At 50.7% G+C, this 22,697-nt stretch overlaps 1 protein-coding gene across 15 annotated transcripts in view; it reads right to left on the bottom strand.

The window, feature by feature from the left end:
* Positions 1-22,697, bottom strand: part of MICAL2 (microtubule associated monooxygenase, calponin and LIM domain containing 2) — a 221,932-nt gene that overhangs the window by 109,849 nt on the left and 89,386 nt on the right. For all 15 annotated transcript variants that reach the window (XM_086677964.1, XM_086677963.1, XM_086677961.1 and 12 more), the window contains 11 exons: positions 22,508-22,624; positions 21,099-21,200; positions 18,124-18,279; positions 14,779-14,879; positions 10,223-10,480; positions 8,775-8,890; positions 7,793-7,919; positions 6,909-6,999; positions 5,686-5,833; positions 4,319-4,518; positions 3,812-3,918 (listed from right to left, as the gene is read on the bottom strand). In XM_086677964.1, the coding sequence (XP_086534090.1) occupies positions 3,812-3,918; positions 4,319-4,518; positions 5,686-5,833; positions 6,909-6,999; positions 7,793-7,919; positions 8,775-8,890; positions 10,223-10,480; positions 14,779-14,879; positions 18,124-18,279; positions 21,099-21,200; positions 22,508-22,624 (1,523 nt within the window). The remainder of the gene's footprint in view (positions 1-3,811; positions 3,919-4,318; positions 4,519-5,685; positions 5,834-6,908; positions 7,000-7,792; positions 7,920-8,774; positions 8,891-10,222; positions 10,481-14,778; positions 14,880-18,123; positions 18,280-21,098; positions 21,201-22,507; positions 22,625-22,697) is intronic.

Below are 22,697 nucleotides of genomic sequence, written 5' to 3' on the forward strand. Positions count from 1 at the left end.
CGGCAGCTCGAAGGCCTGGTGCTTGCTTGGCCGGGCAGCATCTGCACCCGGTGCTCTCGACCCTCCTGGGCTTTCTTCACATCTCTGAATTGAGAAGTACTAGGAAGCTAGTGGGGAGACCTGGCTGCTGGGTGGAGGTTCTGTGAGAGCAGCTGGGGAAGGGGAGAGGAATTCAGACGGTGCCCCTGGAAGGTCAGCATCCTCGGGCAGCCTCCTTGCCTGTCTTGTTTTCTGCTCTACCCTCAGCGCCGACAGGAGAACGCCACATAATATAGACGCTCAGTAAATATGGATGGAAGAAAGACTTCCTTACCTAATGCCCCTGGCTCTTTGGAAAGTGTCTGTGTGGGAGTAGTGAGGAGAGGAGAGCTGGGCGGGCACCCTCACTGCTGAGACCAGATACCCACGCGAGCCATGCTCTGTGAACTCCACTCTCCCGGGATCAGTGCTGACGGAGAACGCCCGCCGCCTGGGTCACAGTCAGCCAGCTGAGCAGGATGAATACCCTGGGGCTGCCAACGTGGCTTCTGGGATGGGCTTGTCATGAATAAGGGACACCTCTGTGTTGTGTTGTCCTCCAAGGAGTGGGCTCAGAATGGGGAAACAAAGATCAGGCGCCCCGAGTGTGTCGTAACATACTGTATGCAGTGAATGGAGTGGCCATAAATGCAGGCATTACCCACAAGCAGTAGGTCTAGGAGCACATACCCAGGAGGACAGGGACCACGTATGTGTGTTCAGATGTCACTTGTGGTGCATGGTGACAGGAGCTCTGGAGTCCCCGGGAATTTTCCTATGCCACAGGACCAGAGGCAGATCTTCAGAAGCAGACTGAGAGCTTTTAAAGAGGAAAATATAATCCCCAAGCTCTTCTTCTTTCCTCAGGCATGGCCATTCAGTCTCCGGAGGTGATCGGTCAACCTCAGTCATTTACCACTCACCAGAGGGACGATCCTCCTGGCGGACTGAGGGGAAAGTTACATTCTCTAAAAGCAAACAAGGTCCTTGGAGGTGAAAAGCGTTTTATTTTGCCTGGAGTTGATCAGCTTGGTTGGGATTTGGATGCTATCAGGGTTAGGGATGAGACAACAATTTAACGCCAGCAGTGAAAACCAGGAGAGAGGGAGAGAAATTTTTAAGACTGGCTCCACAGAGAAAACCGGACCCTCTCCAGATTAAGATGCCACATTGTGAACAAATATGGGCTCCTCGATCCCCATATCAAGATGCTCCTCTGGAAGTTAGTGAGGGCATCGGCAGGGCCAGGGAGGGATGGGGAAAGGGGGTGAGGTTGAATACAGATGCTCCTATGTGTACAGATCCTGGCTGTGTGCTGTGGCGTAGTCATGCGGGCAAGGTCTAGCCTGCACGGCTGGTCCACAGGGGCGCCTGAGCTGGGGCGCTGAGGACTGTGTGTCTAACTGCACCGACACCTTGTGGGTGTGACCATCGTGGAGCCTCTGGGTGTGTGCCGTTTTCAGAGTCTCCTGTGCGGACGTCCTCCGTGCCCATCCTGCGGGAAGCTGGAGCGTACTGAGTACCCTGCTTGTGGGGAATGCCAAGGCCAAAGAGGATTGCAGGTAGGTTCCCCAAACCAAATAGTGTGCGGGTACAAGAAGACACATGGTCAGATGGGGAGGGGGTACCTTGTGTGTGGTCTGATCACTGCACTGGCACTGAGCGGTGGACTGCCTCTTAGTGATGACTAAGGCAGAATGTGATCTAGGGGCCTAACTCACCAGCCCACCCAGAGGAAGCATTCGATCAATCTGAGGTGCAAGAGGACGGATAATGCCCATGCCAAGCACTTACTTCAACGACCTACTCTTTCTACCTAACCAAACAGCGCGGCAAATCCTAGACATAAATGGGGCAGGGGGAGGGACCAGACCCCTCGCAGGATGGGCAGTCCATTTAGCACACTTTGGGGGTGACTGGACATGGTTCAAACTTAGCCGGGGCGGGGCCAGGCAGAGCCCACCCACTCCCCCTGCATTTTCTAGCAAAGCCAGCGAGAAGTAGGGTGAGGACCTAGCAGCCCTCGGAGGGCCTGGCTGGCCTTGCTGACCATTCCTACCACGTGACCCAGAGCTGGCCAGGCTGGTTCAATTCTGTCACTCTGTAAACAGAGGCGGGGTGAGTGATAGGTATAAACACTCCTTTCCAGTTCCCCCTGCTGTTCCCAGTTGTGGGCTGAGTGGTGGGAGAAAGCCGGTGAATAGATAAAGGGGTTAAATATTTGCCTCTGTTTCCAGAAAGGCTGCATTGGCTTGCTTGGAATGGGGAAGCCCAAAGTGGGGATCCTTGGAGGAAAGCTAGCTGGGCTGGGGTGAAATAAGCCTATGACTGGGCTCCAGAAGGTGGCTTGCACTCAGTGGGACGTGCGGTAGGCCACGGTGCCTTCGCACAGAGCCTGTGCATGGGCGAGGCGTGGCCCCTTAGCTGTGGTGTGCCGACCCACACACCTTCCTGCCCCAGCCCTCGCCTTGCTGGCCCGTTCCGTCCCGTAGACAGGGTGTGGCAGAACATTACATGCCCACTCCTGGAGTTAGCTCAAAGGCTACGACGTTCCTGGGAGCCTAGACCTCAGTGGAAAAACTGACCACTGCTCACACAACTGAGGGAAAGAAAGGAGGCTACGTGGCCCAGCCCCACCCCGGGTGGAGGGCTGGCAGGACCGGGCACGACTGACCACGAGTAGGAGACTGTCGGCAACCTAAAGAGACTGAGACACACGCAAAGGCCTGCAGCACTCTCGGCTGTCCCGCCGCTCTCTGGAGGGAGGCGAGCTTTGTGTGAGTACTTGCCACCTAATATCTCTGCGCCTCTAATTTTTTTGATCTGTAAAATAAGCACGTTGAGCAAGATAACTTGTATCCTGTCTAGCATGGCGATGCCATCATTCAAATAAAATGACAATTTCTCATTAGGCTCCTAATTCCCAAACTGTGTACCAGGGCAGCCCGTGGCCCCATAGTGTACTTGTAGAGGAGTCATAGGATACTTTAAATTTTCTAGGGAAACACGGTGAGGTCTGTTATACACCTTGCAAAATACCCCTACCAAGTTACTTGGACGTATACCTACTTAGCAAACAGAACTTTTAGGGGTTTCTTTTGAGCCAGGGGCACTGTGATAAAAATTACTGAGGGACCGATGGTGCTGTAAGTCAGGAAAGTTTGGGAAGCTCTTTAGGCTCTGAGCTCCTCAAAGGCATACCTTCTTCACCTCTGTATACTTGCTACTTGTCAAAAACAATTCAGCCTTAACGTTGGCAAACAGTAGGGCGCAATAAACATTTGCAGAAGGGAGGGAGGGAGGAAAGAAAGAAGTGAAATTAACCGAACAGACTGTGTCAGTGTAGTATTCCCACACACCTCTGCCACTAACGGCCATTGTGATCCTGATCTAAACTGTTTCACAAGGGAGAAATCGTCTCCTCCTTCCCCCCTTAGCAGCCAGGGCTAATCTGATTTACTTTATTATTTTTTTTTCAAATTTTTATTTACATTCTAGTTAGTTAACATATAGCGTAATATTGATTTACTTTAAAAAACGCTCCAGCCGCGTGAACTCTCAGCTCTCTGCCACGCCCTTCCTAGAACCACTTTCAGGTCACTGAAGCCAGCTACACGGTGCCGGGGCGACTTCCAAAAGCGGTCAGTCACTAAACTGAGCTTTGCTCGTGTCTTCCATGAGCACCTTATCTGTGTAATTCATCAGCATTAACAGACGGAGAGCAGGACATTGCCCTCCCCCTTGCCCCATCCATGAGCAAAGAGACACCAAACAGAAGCAGGTCGACACTTACTCGCGGGGTCCTCTTCCTCGGAAACGTGAGGTTGAGATAGTTGTGAGAAATGAAGGATTTGGCCAAGCTGAGGTCAGCATTTTCTCCATAGTTTTTGCCCCAAGAATCTATTCATAAATAAAAATATGATGGAGGTTAGACCCCGCCACCGCGACTCCAGGACTCGGGGCGGTGGAAGAGGGGGTCATTGCTACAAGGTCCCCCCAAATAACTCCCTTACCCACAACGAAAGATACAAGTGAGCTGGGTAGGGGCTGTGTAGCTCCATCCGTGACCTCCCAGCCACAGGAGCAGACCTTCAACCTTTCGTGGCACCTGCCACACACACCCACTTACACACACAGGTCTGGGTGGCTGGGGTCTGCTCCCATTTGGCCTCAAAGTGAGAGGAAAGGCAGGGGCCAGCCCCAGAACAGATGACACCAGAGAGCAGAGCAGCCAGACATGGGCATGGGACAGAGATGGCCCAAGGGTGCAGCAAAGTCTCGCCCTAAAGCAGGGCCTTACCCACAGGCCTCAGCGGGGTGCCCCGGAAGAGCTCGTAGAACTTGGAGAGGTACATGACCATGCTGAGCTTGTCGGGCTCCTGGGCTGATGCCATCTCCTTGCCTGTGGTCACCGGGGGGATACCAAACTCACGCTCAGCCACATCAAATGCCAGCTGGTTGTTCTCCACGGCATCGTCTTCATTCAGAGAGTCAAAGTTGCTGAAGAATCAAAACAAAGTGAAGTTCAAGGACAGGAGACATGGGTGTGAACAATGGGCTGAACAAACTTACCCACAAGGAGCATTATGAGTGACACTCTGCCGGGTCTCAGTGGCAGGGGTGTGGGGAGGGAGGTGTGGCCCCAGCCCCTGCCCTCATCATCCCCTTCCTGCTGCCCTCACCAGCACCACCACCCCCTCCCCCGCCCCCCCCCCCCCCCCCCACACACACACCCGCTGCTTCTCCAGGGAAGCTCCTTCTCACTCAGGGTGGGACCAAATCAGATTTAGGCATTGCTGCCTGGGCTGGAACAATGGGAAGATAATTTACACCTGTTTGCTACTCTATTTTTAAGTACTTCCTTTATGTTCTTGTGCTTTTAATTCTAAAAGTAATATGAATGTCTCATAAGAAGAAGAATCAAGGTGTATACGACATATAAAGTGACAAGTGAGCGTCCCATCCCCTTTTTGAGGCAACCTCACTTCCTAAAGGTATCGACTGCTAACCCTTTGGTGGGTTTCCTTTCCTCCTTTTGGATGAATGTACTCGTGGGCCTGCAGTTACTCTGCAGTTGATCTGAATCCAACATCAATAGATGTATTATTGGGCCTTCAACATCACAAAGTGTGTCCAGCGTTCCTAATGATGCTGCCATTATTGCCAATAGGTGGACGAAGAAACAAACTCAGAGAAGGCAAGTGACCTGCCTAGTGCCACACAGCTGATTGGTCTACATCTCAGTTCGAATTCTTTCGGCTGTAAAACTCAAACTGGTTCCCAGAATGAGGTCTTGCCCGGAATTCTTCTCTTGTGGGTAGAGTGCCCAGGGGCAGAGGCTCCATTTCCCCAGTGACAGAGGGGACGTGGGGACAAGAACGCCCAAGGGCAGAGGCTCGATTTCCCCAGTGACAGAGAGGACATGCGGGGACAGGCACACGCATGCGGCCTGAGCTGCTCTTCCTCCTCACAGATTAGGAACTCAGGTCACGCAAGCTGCTTACAGAGTAATCAGTGCGAATGGAAAAGAACTTAAGAAAACCTCCAATAGAAGATATGTTTCGAGCCAAGATTCTGCATCTCACAGAACAGCTCTTATCCCCCTTGTCCCCGGGTCCCCTTGGGCCATGAAGGGCTTGGCAGGTTCATCCGGAGCCCCCGACTCACATCAGCTCAGGCCGGAAGCGGTGGATGATGGCACACAGGGCCAGGCCGCTGCGCCAGGATGTGGTCAGGTCGGTGACATTGACGTGCTGGTAGCCCTCGGTTTGCTGCTGACACCAGGTTAAGAGCTTGCTGGGCCGGATGTCGGACTCTGCAGCCAGGGGAGACACACAGTGGTGACGGGCTCTGGGGAGGTCTCAGCAGCCTCCCTGGGGACCAGGAAGAACAGCACCAAGGCAAGGGCCAAGGGCATGGGTGCAGCCCCGAGGCACCCTGTCAACAGCGTGGTGGGAGGGAGGGCAGGATACTGGGACAGGACACATGTTCTCCTGCAGCAGAATCCCTGAGACCCCCTGTGGCCAGGCGCCAGTCAGAGGCTACATACGAACACAGCGGGGAGCACTGTGTGGACCCTGTCAACATCTCATCTGGTGGGGCAGGCAGACATGGCAGCAGGTGACGATGACACCGTGCTGTGATGGCAGAGATGTGGGTACAGGGGGCATGCGAGCAGGTCTGCTCCTCGTCTGCCAGGGCAGCGGAACTCACCAAAGCGAGAGTCATGGAGCAGGTGTACCTGCTGCTTGAGGAGTGTCTAGGGATTCATCAGACAAAAGAAGGCATTCTGGGAAGACAGAAGAGGGCTGTGCCATGGCAAGAATCTAGAAAGGCCGGCCAGGCTACGTGCAACAGCTTGTTACAGGGGTGGCAGCAGTGGGGCGTGAGGCATGAGGGGAAGGAGGGGTGGCCAGTAAGGCTGTGTGCGCCCAGAGACTGGGAGGATGCGGGGTCCAGGCAGGCAACAGAGCCAGAGAGCTCTTTCAGCAGGAGGGGGACCTGAGCGAGGCCAATGGATCGTGTAACTATCCCTTCCCTCCACCAGGAAAAGAGGGTAGCATGTGGAGCTTGTTATCTAGCTGGGGAGACAAGATCCTCACACTAGAAACAACAGGGAAAGAAAAGCAAGGCCCCAATAAAGTAGTTCCCCAGTTCACTTTCATGTCCTAAGTTCTTCGTGCATATTAATTCCTCTCCAATCCATCTACAGTTGGCGTTGTTGCTGTCCTGGTTTTAGAGAAGAGGACGCTGCAGGACAGAGGAGAAGTCCCTGGCCAAGGTCACACAGCTCATAGCAGAATAGCCTACTGGACTGCAGGGTCTGTGCCCCCACGGTCACCCCACTCTCACGCCAGCAGCCTGGCCGAGGACCCGGGTCAGCTGCTTACCCCTCCTGGAGAGGCCCACGGATCTCCTCACTGAGCCCAGCCTCTCGAGAGGCCACTGGTCCAGCTCCTTAGTGATGTATAAATGCTTCACCTGCAAGCAAGCACTTTGGTTAGTGCTGACTTTAAAGAGACCACATAGCTGCCCATCAGTATTTCCCCCAAAGCCAGTCTCAGGGTTGACCCAGCCTCTACCCAGTGTCCACCATCTATCTTTTCCTCTCTCCCTGGAGGGCATGGCCTTCAGCAAGAGAACCGGGGAACCTGAGACACAGAGCAACGGGTCCCACCCAGTTGTCCACCCAAACGTGGGGGACTCAGGCGTGAGAAAATGTAATTGGCTAACTTTAAGAACATCACACCATTCTTTGTACCATTGCCTGAAGAAGTTGGCAGTTGTGTGTTTCCGAGTCAACGGGAGCAAAAGGGACTGTTGGACTGTGAACTGAAAGGACTTGATGGCTGGCTGAGGAGACTATTTGAGGGAGGCATGCTCAGCCACGCATATGCGCGGTGACAATAAACACGTAAGCACATGTGCAGATGTGGACACCACACATGTTCTAGTTCTTTCTGTGGGCTAGACACACGCTGACTCTAGTTTTCTCCTGCAGCTCTCCTGGAGACAGGAAGTGGTCCCACACCCAAGCCAAGAGGCATTGGTGGCCTCAGTCCCAGGGATGTGGCAAAGTTTCTTGTTTTTTTTTCTTTTTAAATTAATTAATGTATTTATTTTTAAATTTATAACCAAGTTAGTTAGCATACAGTGTCACAACGATCTCAGGAGTAGATTCCAGTGATTCATCTGGAACGTGGCAAGGTTTTACATGACCCCCACCCACTGCTCGGTGACGGGTGGCCCCGACAGGGCCCAGGGAAGGACTTACCTGATGGGGCCTGACACAGTTAGAGTTGAGATTTGGGTACCGTGTCCCTGGGTCCAACGTGTACTGCTCAAAGTTCTTGTTGATGTTCTCTGGGGTAGTCTGAGGTAACAGCCGATAGAGACTTTCTCTAGGATGAGGCAAAGCCCAGGGATCAGGGGTTGCTAGGGCAGCCTCAGGCCCTTGTCTGCGCCCCGCCCCTTGCTCTGCTCTTAAAGGCTCCTTGGATATGTCTGTATACTCCTCCCCTCAAAGCCTGGCCCTCATGGTTCCTCATGGATCCACAAAGTGGGGGAGATTTGAAGGGCTGGAGAGGAGGTGGAAGGGGGTCCAGAGGCAGTGACTCTGGCCTTCTTCCCCCAAGAAGAGAGCAGGGACACACAGCTGGCAGCAGAGGGACCTGTGGTTTTGCTATAACCACCACTCAGCCAAGCTGCCTCCTATGGCCTGCCCCCCATGACCACTGGCCTCCACACCCAAGACCAACAGAGGCCTGTCCCATTCACCAGCCCTGATTTCTCCCAGTCCACCAGCTGTTACAGCCACGTGGCCAGCAACAGGGGTCTGGGTGGAAGCCCCAGAGGATCTCAGCAGCAGAAGAGGCCTGGGACGTCAGAAATCCAGCCACCATAGGAGGACACTCAGTGCTGCAGTGAAGGCTTCCCCCTAAACCTCTTCTGGCTCTGCAGTGACCGGGCAGTGCTGGGAACCCCAACTTCAGGGCCACTCCAGGTCAAGATTTCCCTGTTGCATTCAGGTCGTAAGATCCTGGCCCCAAGAAAGAAGTCACTGAAGGGGGCAGAGCATGACAGAGAAAGTTTTCCTGGGGATGCTGATGATCAAATCAGGGCCCGTGTGGGAAGGCAAATGAAAGGTTCATCCTAGGTTCATCCGGGAGTCACCTAAGGGCCAGCCTTGCTCTCTTTCCTGTCTGATTTTGGAACCAGCCCTGCCCCCAGCCGGAAACCCTGCCACCGATACTCACCTTTCGGCCAGCAGCTCCAGGGGAGGGGTGCCCTGGTCCCAGCTTTTCACCATCCATGCCGTGTCAAAGGCTGCCAGGAAGCCTCGGGCACAGCCTGTGCCCATGGGCCAAAACGGCTGGAGAAGAAAGTGTGGAACATTCCCGTTAATTCTAAAGGCCCCCGCTTTGCCTTCCCATTCTATCCAGCACTTGGGGCTTGCCAGGCCCTTGCGAGGCACTGGAGGGGGTGAGGGGTGACAGGACAGACCCTAGGATTCACCGCAAACACAATTAGCTATAGCACAAAGTCCCGTGTAAAGGGTGCTGTATCACAGGAACAGCAAAACTGCTTTGGGGCTTACAAAAGGCACAGGCAAATCCCCACCCTGGGGAAGGCGATGGAAATCAGGGAATACTTCGCAAAAGAGTTGCATTTGTGAGGATTTTAAAGAATGGGTAGGATTCTCATCTTGACCCATTCAGGAATAGCACGGGCAAAGGCATGGTGGCTGGAAAATGATGGTGCCCGGTAGAGGAGCAGAGGAGGGTAGCAAGAGAGAATGCTGAGAAGGGAGACGGGGGCGGAGGGGGCAGGTCACAGCCCACACACCACGGGGAGCAAGGGCTGGTTCACCAAATAAAGTTCTTTTTTTCTTTTTAATTTTTTAAACATTTTTAAGAGAGAGAGAAACAGGGTGCAAGTGGGGGAAGGACAGAGAGAGAGGGAGACACAGAATCCAAAGCAGACTCCAGGCTCTGAGCTGTCAGCACAGAGCCTAACGCTGGGCTCGAACCCATGAACCCTAAGATCATGACCTGAGCCGAAGTCGGACACTTAACTGACTGAGCCACCCAGGCGCCCCTGACCGAAGTAAGTTCTAACTGAACTGTCCCATGGGCACCCAAAGCATAGTCTGGAATTTGACTCTTACTTGGAATAAACACACATTTTTTTTTTGGTTAGTGCTGACTTTAAAGATAAAAATGTAATCCTTCTGAAAACACTCTATCTAAGGATCCTTGCATTTGCTGATTCTCTGGGAAGCACTTTGAGCAGGGAGGCCATGGACGGAAACTGGACTTGGGGCCCCATATGCCTTCTTGTACCCTCTACGATCTCCATGTTGCAAGGCCCCAGAGAGAGCTCCCCACGCAAGGAAGAAGTTATGGTCCAGCTGAGGGCGTGCATGTTCTCAGGAGGCCAGCCTGTAAAGTCCAGAGCGGGGCTGACCGATTTTGTACTTTGACAAAGAGGTCGGCCCGAAGAGCCCAGAGGTAGGAGAGGAAGATAGAATGAGCTTCTCTGTATTTGGTCAAAGGGCAGGTGCAAACTGGAGACCAGCACGGGCTTGGCAGAGTCCGGCACACTGGCAGGGCACCCATCTGTCCCCTGGCTGAACGACAGCACAGGTTGCTGGCCACACCATAAATGCAGGGATCGGTCTTTTACAAGGAATGGGGGGCGCTACCTCAAGCAGGCTGTCGCCCACCAGGGCCACGAGCAGCTGGTGTGACTGGCGCTCGCGCACCAAGGCCGCGTTCTCGGAGGCGTACATGGAGGTGAAGTCGAACATGGCCACATCGGGCTGCCCATAATGGTTCATAGCATAGTCTAACGATGGCAGCTGGTAATTGGTGGCGAAATCTGCAGCCTCACGGGCATAGGAAAGCAGGTTGTCCTGGTTCACATTCTCCGCACACAGCAGCATCTCCGTGTCGATGTAGTCCTGGGGGGGAGAATAGGAGCAAAATGTTGCAATCTGCCCCTGGAAAGGGCAAGTGTTCATACCCATATCTTTGCAAAAGGACTTGGAATGGGTTTGGACAGTGAGGCTGATCAAAACAGAAAATCAGGGCCAAAGCAATCAAGAGGAACCAAATCAGCCCTCTGTACGGGCCAACAGAGCTGTGATTAAGCATCGCACTTGACTTTGAGCTTCCTGGCATCCGAGGCAAAAGGGAAATGTGATGTATGGCAAGGCTTTCCTTATCAGAAAGAAGGAAGCATAGAAATTCCTAGGGGAGGCAATTTTTTCCTGGCACTAAATTCTAAAAGAACTGTCTCACGTAGGAATTTTGACAGAGAACACAGTGTTGCAATGAACAGTTTACTCAGTAATGGTCTTGTGGTAAACACGGAAGTAAATTTCATATGGCCGGTTCTTGCGATAACTTTCAGCAAAAATGAAAAGACAAAAGAGTGAGTAAGTAATAGTGATTTTATAGCCGACTAAGCTGAGCTAATAATATGGTCCGGACATACTGTGTTTAGTGGGCAAACAGGACCAGAAAAGAAATGGTCTTGAACTTTCTCTGCAGAATCAGTTATCTCTTCTCTGGCCAGGCTGAGGGTTGCTCAGGGCCCTGTTCTGCTCTCACAGTGTTAACTGCTACAGCCCTGGAGGGCGCTGGCTTCCAGCACCAGGATACCCATCCTGGAGGGACTCCAGCAGTGCCCCATAGCATGTCCCCCAGAGTCTAATCTGCTCCTCGTGTGGTTAAGGAACCAGAAGACTATCTTTCCCGAAAGGTAGCAGAGAAGTGCAGATCCTGAGGAGGGTGGGGTGTGGGCGGGGACTGGTGGGGCCATCCAGAGCATCAGGTCACAGTCCACCCCTGCTAGGCAGTGAGTAAAGTTGGGCAAGTTATCAAAGTCTTCTGAGTTTCCGTTTTCTTGTTTGTAAAACAGGAATGACAAAATCCACCTCATACAGTGAGGACCGAGGGAAATGGCAGACATAAAAGTCCCCAGCCTGACGCCTGGCATGTGAGAAGAGCAAAGTGAGTGGGAATTTCCATTCCCTATAATTCACGATGGCACAAACACAGCATGTGGGGAAGCGCGCCCCTGGACCTCCCCTCCCCACCCTGAGGCACCAACAAGAGTATTTATAAAGGTCTTGGAAGGCACAGCCACATCTACAAACAGAGCGACCTACTGTGTCCATTTTCCTCATAGCCGTGATTTCAAATACCTCATCGCAGAAATTCTCATATGTTCACACCATAGTGCATCACCCAGTTTGCACCCAGCAGTGGCCCAAGGGTGCTTTGCCGGGTCACGGCGTTCAGGCTGGAGCTCCTGTCATTCGCCTTTCCTTTCTCCTACCTGCTCCACCAGTCACATGACCAATTTCCTCCCTTGCAAGCGTGGGGATGAGATGGGGAAGGGTGAATGGAGAGGTCTTGAAAATACTCCCTCTTCAAAGCATGCCCACAAGTGCCCGTGAGGTGGGCTGGGTGATGGGGGAGTGTGGTCACGCCTGGTGCTGGTGTCCCAAACAGGGGTGTGGGGACCTGCAGGGCTGGGCTGGGGTAACAGCTCACCCGGCCCAGGGCTGCTGGAAGGAGCCACGGGACCTCGTATGGCAGGAGGTCCCAGGAGAGGGGACGGTACAGAAGCAGGACAGGGAGCAGCAGGGAGGGGGTGAAAACAAGGACAATGGAGAGAAAGGTGGGAAGGGACCCTAAGCGAAGTGGGCAGGCCTGGAGAAGTAGTTTTAAATTAAGACAGATGCAGGAGGATGAAGGTGGGCCCCGTTTGCCACACGCATAGGTACTGAAGACAGGCTGCGTCCTCAGCAGAGAGGAGGGACAGTGAGAGACGCGGCAAGAATAGTACAGGGCGGGGAGCCTGATGGGAAGAGCAGTCACCCCTACCTCCCCACCCCGGTGCTGAGCTGAAAGGAAGGCTGGAGATCAGAAGAGAAGGTCAGGCAATGGTTTCGAATGAGGTTGGGCTCAGCACTGGGAGACCAGCTATGATGTACGTTTGCCTCACCCACCTGGAAACAAGGCTCCCTCCGCCCATGGCGAGACCAAGCCTGCTATATCCAGGAGCCTTCGCCTATATGAATGTGGGCCAGCCCGGAGAGGGCGCCAGGATGACAGGCCACCCTCTTTGTGAGGGAGAGCAAGATGGGCAGAGTTGGGAGCCCAAAGCCATCGTTTCCTGAGGAGGAACTTCACTCTCCCTTCAGTAGCCATGGAAGACCAGAGGTCAGTAGGAATAGGTGGGGAAGCAGGTCAGTCAGTCATTCAACACACATTCACTCAGCACCTCTGTGTGCCTCCAGAAAGATGGTGACCCATGCAGGGAGAGGAAACGAGAGAGGACTTGCCATTCCTCTGGGAGCATGACAAGAATGTTAATTTGAGTGGCTCGGGGTAGATGGACCAGCTCCCAGCTATGCAAATGCTACAGAGCTTGGCCGGGCACATGGAGACTCCTGGCCAGAGCTCCTGAACCAAAGAACTTTCCAGCCCTCTCACGTCCAGCCTGTGGGCTAGAACTTCTAGACGAGAGTTCCTGTCTTATCTTAAAAGCCCCTCAGCACCAGCTCAGAAGATGCCCCTGGACTCTCTGAGGGGAAAGAAAGCCCCAGTGAGGACACCCACGAGCCTGGGATCTGCTCCCAGATCTTCCACCGTCATTATGGGGTTAGAGTGAGTCACGCTTGCCCACCTGTGTGATGACAGGGACGTGGGGGTATGGAGGGGCTTTGACAACTACCAAAGAGTTGAATCACCATGAGCAACATGTCGTGGCCTGGACAAATGCCCTGGGATGCCCTGAGGGAAACTTAGTGTCCCACAGGCTGGAGTACTCAGCCAGTGAAATAAGAAACCCATGTCAAATTCTGCCTGACTTCCCATGGTGAGAGGTGGGTGCTGACAAAAGCCTCCTCAGCCCCTCCTTTGCAAAGGTTTCCACTGTTCCTGAAGCCCCGGACCCCAAATAGTCCTTCACTACCTGCGATTGGCCTCTTGATGGAGGAGGCAACTTTGGGAGGGATGCCCGTGGAATAAAGGAAAGAAGGGGACACCACCCCACCTCCCCCAGACCGGGTCAGCCGTGGGGCACCAGATGCCAAAACCCACTGCTCACACATCTGCTGGCTGTGTTCAGTCGGTTCCTTTCAACTCCCATCCACCCCATTCACCGCCTCCTGTCTGCAGCTCAGGCTCTCAGCAAGCCCCGAGCCACGCAGAGGAGGCCCAGGGGAGGGCTGGGTTACTAATGCCACCCGGCCGGCTGCCAGCACAAAGTGGTCAGAGGACAGGCACATTCTTCTTCGACAAGCGACACTGAATAGTCACCATGCCGCCTGAGCTGCAGGCCGCCACCCGGAGAGCAGGCTGACCTCGGACTGCATGATCGTTATCTTGAGGCTACAGCAGGGGCAGCAGGAACAGAGGCTCTGGATAGGTTGGAAACCTGCCCAAAGCAGCTTCCAGGCCAGGGCCCACCACTCTGTGTGCTCCTTTCTTCTAGCCTCGTACTCGGTTTAAATATGAAGATGCACAGGCAGGAAGCAGAGGCCAGGGAGCCAGCAGGACCAAAAAGCAGGTGTCCAAACCAGACAGAAATGATAGGGGGAATCTACAACCCCCCTATATGCTCCAGGCACGGGGCCCGTTGCTCTGTATACCTTTTAAAATTTACTCCTGCAAACAACCCTTCCGGACAGAAACCATTATTCCTGTTCTACAGATAAGACCGAAGTTCAGGAAAGTTAAGCAGCGTTTAGTCACAGTCCTGAGTTAATCCGTGGCAGAGCCAAGATTCAAGTTGAGCCTTTGTGCCTGTGAGAAGAGAGGGTTCCACAGGACATTACGACTAGAGGGCCACATGTGAAATTCACCAGTGAATGTTGTCTCCGTGTTCCACTCGGACAAGGAGCCCACAGCTGCCTCCGAATGACAGGAGACCTCCCAGGAAAGGGAGCAGGGTTGAATGAGACATGGAGAAGGAGAAGACTCAGCCCATCTCCTGGTGGCAAAGGCTCACGCCAACAAGCAGGGGAGGGTCTGAGCCCCCACCGCCACCCCCCAGCGTTCTGCAGAAACACCTCTGCCTGTATCGGCTCCTTCACTCAACACTCACATGACACCACGCAGAAGGAAAATGCTGGTCCTTTTCTTGCCTCCCGCTTTGCTCGGTTTCTGGCAGGATGGCATCTTGCTCCCACACTTGCTGGGTCACAAAGGGAAAGACAGGACACCCCAGCCAAGAGATACGTACGTTAATGATGACACCTTTGTCGAGTAGGCTCTGCTTCTTGGCAGTCATGACGAAATAGTGGGTGCAGTCCTTGTAGTAAACAATGTTCTCCAGATCAATCCCTGCAGAGAGAAGTATGCTTGGACTCAGTTTGATTCCCTCAGCACTCGCTGCATGCCAAGAGCTCTACTTTGCTGCATTACAGGTGCCGTTGTTTCCCTGCATATACTCATGTTGGGCAAGTTTTTAAAACACACAAGGCTGGGAAAGAGAAAACGGAGTGCTAGAATTTACCTAACTCCACACAGCTAGCTTTTATAGCCCCACTAAGACCCTATGTGCTTTTTCAATTGAGATATAATGGACATGTAACATGTTATAAGTTTAAGGTGTACGATATATTGATTTGGTATATTTATATATTGCGATATGATTAAAGCGCTTTAAAAAAAAAAACAAAAACCTCAAAGTCCTTAGGGGCTGTGAACCGGCACTTCCAAGTTAGAGCCAAGCGCTGCAGAAAGGCCAAGAGTTGTCCAAAGCATAGCAGCAAAGCAACAGTAGTCCCGGGATTTGAATCCCAGCCGGTCTGATTCCCAATCGCCACCGTGCCCCCCATGTGACCACAGAGTCAGAGAGTGGTGTCAATTCTCCCAAGGCTGTGCTAAGCCATGTTTCTCCCGTTCTCCTGTGTGTGGGAAAACCCAGGTGTCCTGGCAGGAACAAGTCAGGTTGGAGGGCTGGGTTGTATCTTTTTGTACTTTCCAGCAAATGCAAAAACACTCGAGAGACTAGGTTTCTGCTTTTAAAACAAAGCCGTGGCGCCTGGCAGAAGCATCACCTGAGAACTTGGAAGTGTGCATGATCAGAACCCCACGTAGGACCTACTAAATCAGAAACTCTGATGGTAGGGCCAGCAATCTGCACTTTGACAAGCCAGAGAGGGGATTTTGATGCACGTGCAAATTTGAGAACTGGCTTAGCTTCTTTGGAGAGAAAGGAACAGACACGTAACAACCTTAACAGCAGCCGACATAGAGGTGTGCTGGGTAACCAGAGGAACCTCTTTATTACCGTTAAATAGGAAACAGCCATCAATGCAGAGGGCTCCCCTGAGAATCAGAGGAAATTCATCCGTGTCACTGTGAAAGGGGCACTGTGCAACAATGGCCAAAGGTGACCGTCCCAGCGAAATGTAAAGGAAACTCACTGAGACATTTGGAAAAACACACTCAATGTCCTGTCATAATTCATATTTGGTGGTTTATTGAAGTATTTATCTTCTTGGTTTTGGAGAGGAAGGGAGGGTTGGACAATTCTTAAATCATTCAAAAGAACATAATACGCTGAATGAAAACATTCTACAGAGAACTGTGGGCTGATGGGGGCCGGGGCGGGGAGGGGAAGATGGGTGATGGGCATTGAGGAAGGCACTTGTTGGGATGAGCATTGGGTGTTGTATGTAAGTGATGAATCATGGAAATCTATTCCCGAAGCCAGGAGTATACTATATACACTATATGTTAGCTAACTTGACAATAAATTATATTTAGGAAAAAAAAAACAAGGAATAAAACATAAAATCCTAAAAAAAAAAAAAAAAAAAAGAAAAAGAAAAGAAATGAAAAGAAAAAGAAATGAAAAGAAAAAAAGAAAAAGAAAAGAAAAGAAAAGAAAGGAAAAGAAAAGAAAAGAAAAGAAAAGAAAAGAAAAGAAAAGAAAAAAAAAGAAAAAGAAAAGAAAGAAAAGAAACCAAAATACCCCGCTCTAATAAAATCATGCCACTGTGGTGAAACTCAGAGGATCGCCCAACGGGCACACATCATAATGGCCAGTGAGTGGCACAGTCTGGCTCAATAAGGAATCCCATTCCTAGAAACTAACTTGAAATATTCCCGGGGAGCAGTTTGACCTGTAACAGTACACAACTGGAAGGTCTATACCAGAGGCCAGCAGACATTTTTCTGTAACAGGCAGATAGTAAGGATTTGGGGCTTTGTGGGCCATCAGGGTAGCAACATCACAGGTAGCAACATCAACAAGTGGGTGTGACTGTGTCCCAAGAAACTTTCATTTATGGGCACTGAAACTGGAATTTCATGTAACTTTCGATTTGTTGAAAAATAGTCTTCTTTTGCTTTTTCTTCAGCCATTCAAAAACATTAAAACCATTCTTAGCTCGAAGGCAACACAAACATGTGGCCGCCCATAGTTTGCCGGCCTCCAATTTAAATGCTTAGGTGGTGACAGTGCATCTACTTAATGAGCTATTCTGTGGCTGCAAAACTGACCATCAGGAGGACCTGGCTGCAGTGTGGACAATATTTCAAATGTGATGCTGGAGGAGAAAATCAGATTCACAAAGAGTATTGACACCCCGAGAAGAGCCAGAGCCCTGTGAAAAGTGGGGCTACAGGCAGACGATTATTGAAAAGAAGTATGTGAACATGAGAACTCTTTCTGTGCTAGGTGATACTCGGTGTGGATGATTGACTTCTGATATGAAAATTTTGTCCAACATTGTTGTTACACTGCCTTTCGAGGAGAAATACCTATTTTAAAATCAGGTGAAAAGAAAAATCTGGGATTTACATAATTGGCAGGAGCGTTTCCCCCCTCTTTCCCCTCCCTGGGCTGGATTTCTCTGCACCATCTTTCTGACTGCCTGAAGTACTAGTTGTCTGTTTATTAACGGTCTCCCCCAGCAGAATATATAAGCTCCAAGAGAGGGGTCTCGTTTTGCCCACCGCTCTTTCTCAGGCCCTTGAACAACAGCTGGCACACAGTAGGCAGTCAATAAATATTTGTTGAGTAAAGGAATGAGGATCTTCTTTCCTCAAGGCCCACGGCTGGGGGACACTGATGCGCTGGGGTGAGTACATGCTCCCTGGGCATCCCTGGATGTCCCTGGTGGGGAAGGGCGGCTGGCACACTGCACAGAAGTACCTACACTTCTTCAGGGGCTAACCTCAGGTTACTGGCTCCCTCCTCAGAGGGCTCTCTGAAGCTCACGGTGACGTGGGCATAGACCAACCTCCCTGCATTAGGATGGTTGTCCCTCACTGGACAAGGATCCACTTGGGGAAGGGACCATGTCAACCTCAACTCTGTATCCCATGATACTGATACTGGCACGTAATGTGCACTGAGTAAACGTTGACTGAGTAAATCCATCTTTAGCCATTTTCATGTACAACAGCCAGAACTTTTTCTCAAGAATTGCCCTTGTCCTTGAAGGAATCCTACCCATTTCTCTCCTAAGGAGAAGTCTGGGCTTCTGCTTTATCAGAGTGAGGCTCCCAATCCCCAAAACTGGGACAGCCCAGCATGGACATGGCCTGGTTTGGAGAAAGGTGAGGGTCCCACCTGTTTCTTCTTTAAGGTCCTGAAAAAACTTCTGGTTGAAGATGAAAGCCACCCCGCTAATCTCTTCCACCTTGGCCTCGGCTGTGCTGTTTCTGTTTATGAAGTTGGCGGTGATCGCAATAGCCAGCTTCCCACGGAATTCTTTTCTTCGGAACCCTGCATGAGGCGAAGAGAAAAAGGGAGTTTTTCTTCTGGATTTGGTGGGAAAAGTGAAAAAGATTACTGAGGAAGCTATTCTCAGATGCCTCACAGGCCCCTGAAACCAGAATTCTGCATCTGTAGAGAATAAGGGCAGGTAGAAATGTCAAGGTTTGTAGCTGAGGAAGAAACACATCACCAGAGGCCTAAGTCAGTGGGACTTTTTCCTTTCCTGAAATCTATAGGACCAATTATTCTGGTTAGGCTTCTACAAACAAAAGGCCAAAGTGATCTTCCTAAAGGCAATCCGAGAGCTCATCCTTTTAAAGATTTGTTAGGGGGTCGCCTGGGTGGCTCAGTTGGTTAAGTGCCTGACTTCGGATCAGGTCATGATCTCACGGTTCGTGGGTTCGAGCCCTGCATCAGGCTCTGTGCTGACTCTCAGAGCCTGGAGCCTGCTTTGGATTCTGTGTCTCCCTCTCCCTCTGCCCCTCCCCTGCTCATTCTCTGTCTCTCTCTGTCTCTCAAAAATAACAGTTAAAAAAAAATTTTTTTTAACGAAAAAGATAAAGATTTGTTAGGCGCTGTTGCTAGGTACATTCATGACACATGCACTTTGAACTTGACGATTAAGACTATATTGTTAGCATTCTTCATGTTTTCCCCCCTTTGAAAAGGATTATGAGACTCAATTCCTGTGGGATGGGGATTTTAAACTTAAAACAATTTTTTTTTAATGTTTATTTATTTTTGAGAGAGCGCGAGTGAGCGGGGAAGGGGAAGAGAGAGAGGAAGACGCAGAATCTGAAGCAGGCTCCAGGCTCCGAGCTGTCAGCACAGAGCCCGATGTGGGGCCCGAACCCACACACTGTGAGATCATGACCTGAGCCGACGTCGGACACTTAACTGAGACACCCAGGCGCTCTTGTGGGATGGGGATTTTAACAAATTTTCTATTTCCAGTCTCCAGTGATGGGCACACGGTCCACACTCAATAAATATAGAATGAGTAGACAAAATTTTAACTTGCAATTGATTCGTACAATGATTCCTTGGGGTGCTTGTGTCAATGGTTTAGCTTTTTAATGGCGGTGACAGAGAGGACCCCAAGCAGCTGGTCAGTCTTCATTCTTCTGCCAACCCCCTTTCTTTCTAGCAGCTGGCTAGCCCACAGTCCCCAGTTTTCCCTCTGTCCCAGACGCCGTGCACTTTGCTTAACTCAAGGCGCTCATCACATGAGCAGGCTTGGCGGACATGCCTCTGTCTTCAGCCTCCCCTGAGAACTGCCCACATTTGCTCACAGTATATGCAAACCTCATGTGCATTCCCAAACTTCGGTCAAAAATCCCTTGGACTGGAAACCTTGGGTTTTTATCTCAGTACCTCCTCTTTTAAGTCATCCTTCATCAGACTTTTATCGAAATGATCAGAAATGGCCATGATGGTCTAGTCTGGTATTTCTTAACCGGGAGTGACCTTGGCCCCCAGTTAGGCAAAGTGTGGAGACATTTCCGGTGGCTACAGCTTGGGGGTGCTACTGGTGTCTAGCAGGGAGAGGCCAGGGATGCTAAGCATCCTACTGTGCACGGGACAAAAAATGATGTGGCTCCAAATGCCAACGGCGTCAATATGGAAAAACCCGGCTGCAGGTCTACTTATTTGGTGCTAGGCTGCCTAAGTGGCTCTTCTCCTTCTTACCTTTCTTTTCCTGTCCACAAAATGCCAAACTATACTCAGACAGGGTGTGGATTTTGGATTTGCAAATATTCAGACTTAACAGTTTTACCAAACCACCAAAATATCCCCATAAATGCTAACGGCACAATATCCAGGTTAGCAGCTTAAAAGGTCTTTGTCAGGTATTGGTTATTGATTGCAGGGATGGGGCACGTGTAGGGATGGAGGAGAAGAGAGAGGCACAGGAGCGGGGAAAGGGTCCTCATGGTCCAGCAAGTGGTAGGGCCCAGCTAGGCAGACCACACCTCTGGAAGCCTCCAACATCGACCGTCTTTCAGGGAGTGAGTTCTGTCCTCAGAGGAGATGCCCTCCCGGTCAGACCTCTGCAGCCTGCAGCCTTTAAGCAGGGCAAGCTTGAAGAGCAAATGTAGTCCCCAGTCTAAGAGATGCCATGTGAGGCCATTTTGTCCACCATCTGTGGTCTCACGCGGATACAGTTAGTGCAAATCCATACAACCTACGCACCAATTAATCTCGGCAGGGGGCGGGTGGAGGGGGAGGTGATTGAAGGCATTTCCTGGCAGTGGTGCTCCTCTCCCAACCTGATTAGCCCTTACTCCAAGAAAACGTGTTATGCTTCCAACTTCAGAACTCAGGGAAGCATGGTTTTGCGCTTTGACAGTCTGGGGAAAATAGATCTTACTGCCCAGCAGTGAGTGTGCTGAAAAGTTACAAAAAGAGATGGGCTCCTCCTTCTGGAGCATTACACGTGACAGTGAAAGAACACACTCATAGTAGAAGAACGGCTGTCTTAGAGGAGGTATGAAAGTTCTTAGTGCCATGGATTGCACATTGACACGTGCTCAGTAATTGTACGCTGACTTTGAACTTCCCTGGCACTTTATCTTTATAAAACACTTTTACATGTGAGTATTTTCCTAGCCCTCAAAATGATGCTCTGAGAAGATTCTGTTATCTACATCTTCCAGGTGGGAAAAGTGAGGTTCAGAAACAATGAAATGCTCAGCCTCAGGCACAGCAGGACAATGTGCCCTTCTGTGAAGGCCCCACCCAGCTTTAGCATGTGCCATCTCGCTTTTCTGCACTGCCCCCTGCCTCACTCCCATACCCCCTTCCTCAGCTCCAGGAACAGTCTTCACCTTCCAGCGTGTTCCTGCGGCCATCAGCGCCAATGATGACGTCAAACTCAAAGTCCGACAGAGCGTGGTCCGCAGGGAGAAATTCTGCCCGCCAGCCAATTTCTGCCAGAACAGAAAAATGATTTGAGTTGGCAGAGAAAGGTGGGAGGCATCTTGGTGTCGGCCAGGAAAAATGGATAATACCCCTATGTGTAGGCACCCCAGACAGAGCTGCCAGAGGAAAGACCCAGAGTCATCCCAACTCACACTCTCATCTGGACTCCTTCTGGCTTTAATATCAATTCAATCCGGGACAAAGTAAACCAGCAGCGTCAACCCTATGCTTGATGTAACTGGTTTCTGTGCAGGTTGGGAGACTATCCTCAGTGATTCTTAAACTAGTCTTACTTGAACCTTATTTTTCCCAGCGTTGTCTACCTTGCTCTCTTCATCTTCCCCTATATTCCTCCTTGCCCTCCCATTACTGACCAGACCCGGAGGATGTGCAGGGTGTAGAAACCAGTTTGAACTGCCACTTCATTATGGTCAGAAGGTTCTGTCGGGCAGTACACAGCCTTCTGTGATAACATTTTCAGGTAAAATCTTGCTGGTCACCCATAACTGGGATTTAACATCTACCAGAGGTTTGAGAGGGGCTACCAAAGCCACCTAAAGCCTCTTCTAAATTTTCAAATATCCTGGGCTGAGGACAGGAGAAGTCAGAACTGAATGAGCACATGGAGCTCTGAGGTCTCTGACATGAAGTTGCCCAAACTAAAGGTCCTGCCTCAGCAGAAGATTTTGATAATAAGATGCAGAGGCATCAGGAACAAAGTCTCCGTCTGTGGTGTGTGAGAGATCAGCATTTACATAAACATATTAAAGGAGAAAGGGAAGCATTACTAAATAATAAGACACCCACAATGGGCGAAGTTTGTGGTTTGTAAATTATACTTTAGTAAGGCTTAAAAATATTACATGCCAAATTATATCATGAGCACTTATTTCATATTTTCTCTAGAAGCTTCACATTTCTAACTGGATTTTAAAATATCATATGGGTACAAAATATCCATTAACTGTGTGTTTTCCCACATAGCTGGAAGAGCATAGGAATGAACTTTATCAAACAACCAAATGTAGGTCTTCTATCCTAATTACTTATTACTTCATTTGTCAAATTACTGCCCCCTAGTGACAGGGTAACAAAATTACAGGTTTAATGGCATAACCAATCCCCCGGGGGGAAGAAGAGAAAAACTAAAGTGGTAAGTAGCCCTGGTCCAAAAAGGTAAAATATCCTTGACGGAATTATACCAAACAGTCCCCAACAAGAATAACTCTTACAGAAACATCCTCTGAGAACTACAAATGCGATTTCCATTTTGTGATATCTGATTTCTAGATATGAAAGGAAAAGTATACTGTACTTTGATTTTCTTGATCTTCAGGAGGCTCTAGAACCTTCACAAACTCCACATTCACATGGATTTCAACGCCCAGCATCAGGGCCACCTTGAATAGGATGAGCTGCAACTGACGAATACCTATTAGAAAGGAAAGGGGAAAGAGAAGACGTGTCAGCAGTAGTGCTTGAGTGCCTCCTGCATACAGGGTACT

This window comes from Puma concolor, chromosome D1 (genome assembly GCF_028749965.1).
Source record: "Puma concolor isolate L17-30 chromosome D1, mPumCon1.1.hap2, whole genome shotgun sequence".
Lineage (NCBI taxonomy): Eukaryota > Metazoa > Chordata > Mammalia > Carnivora > Felidae > Puma > Puma concolor.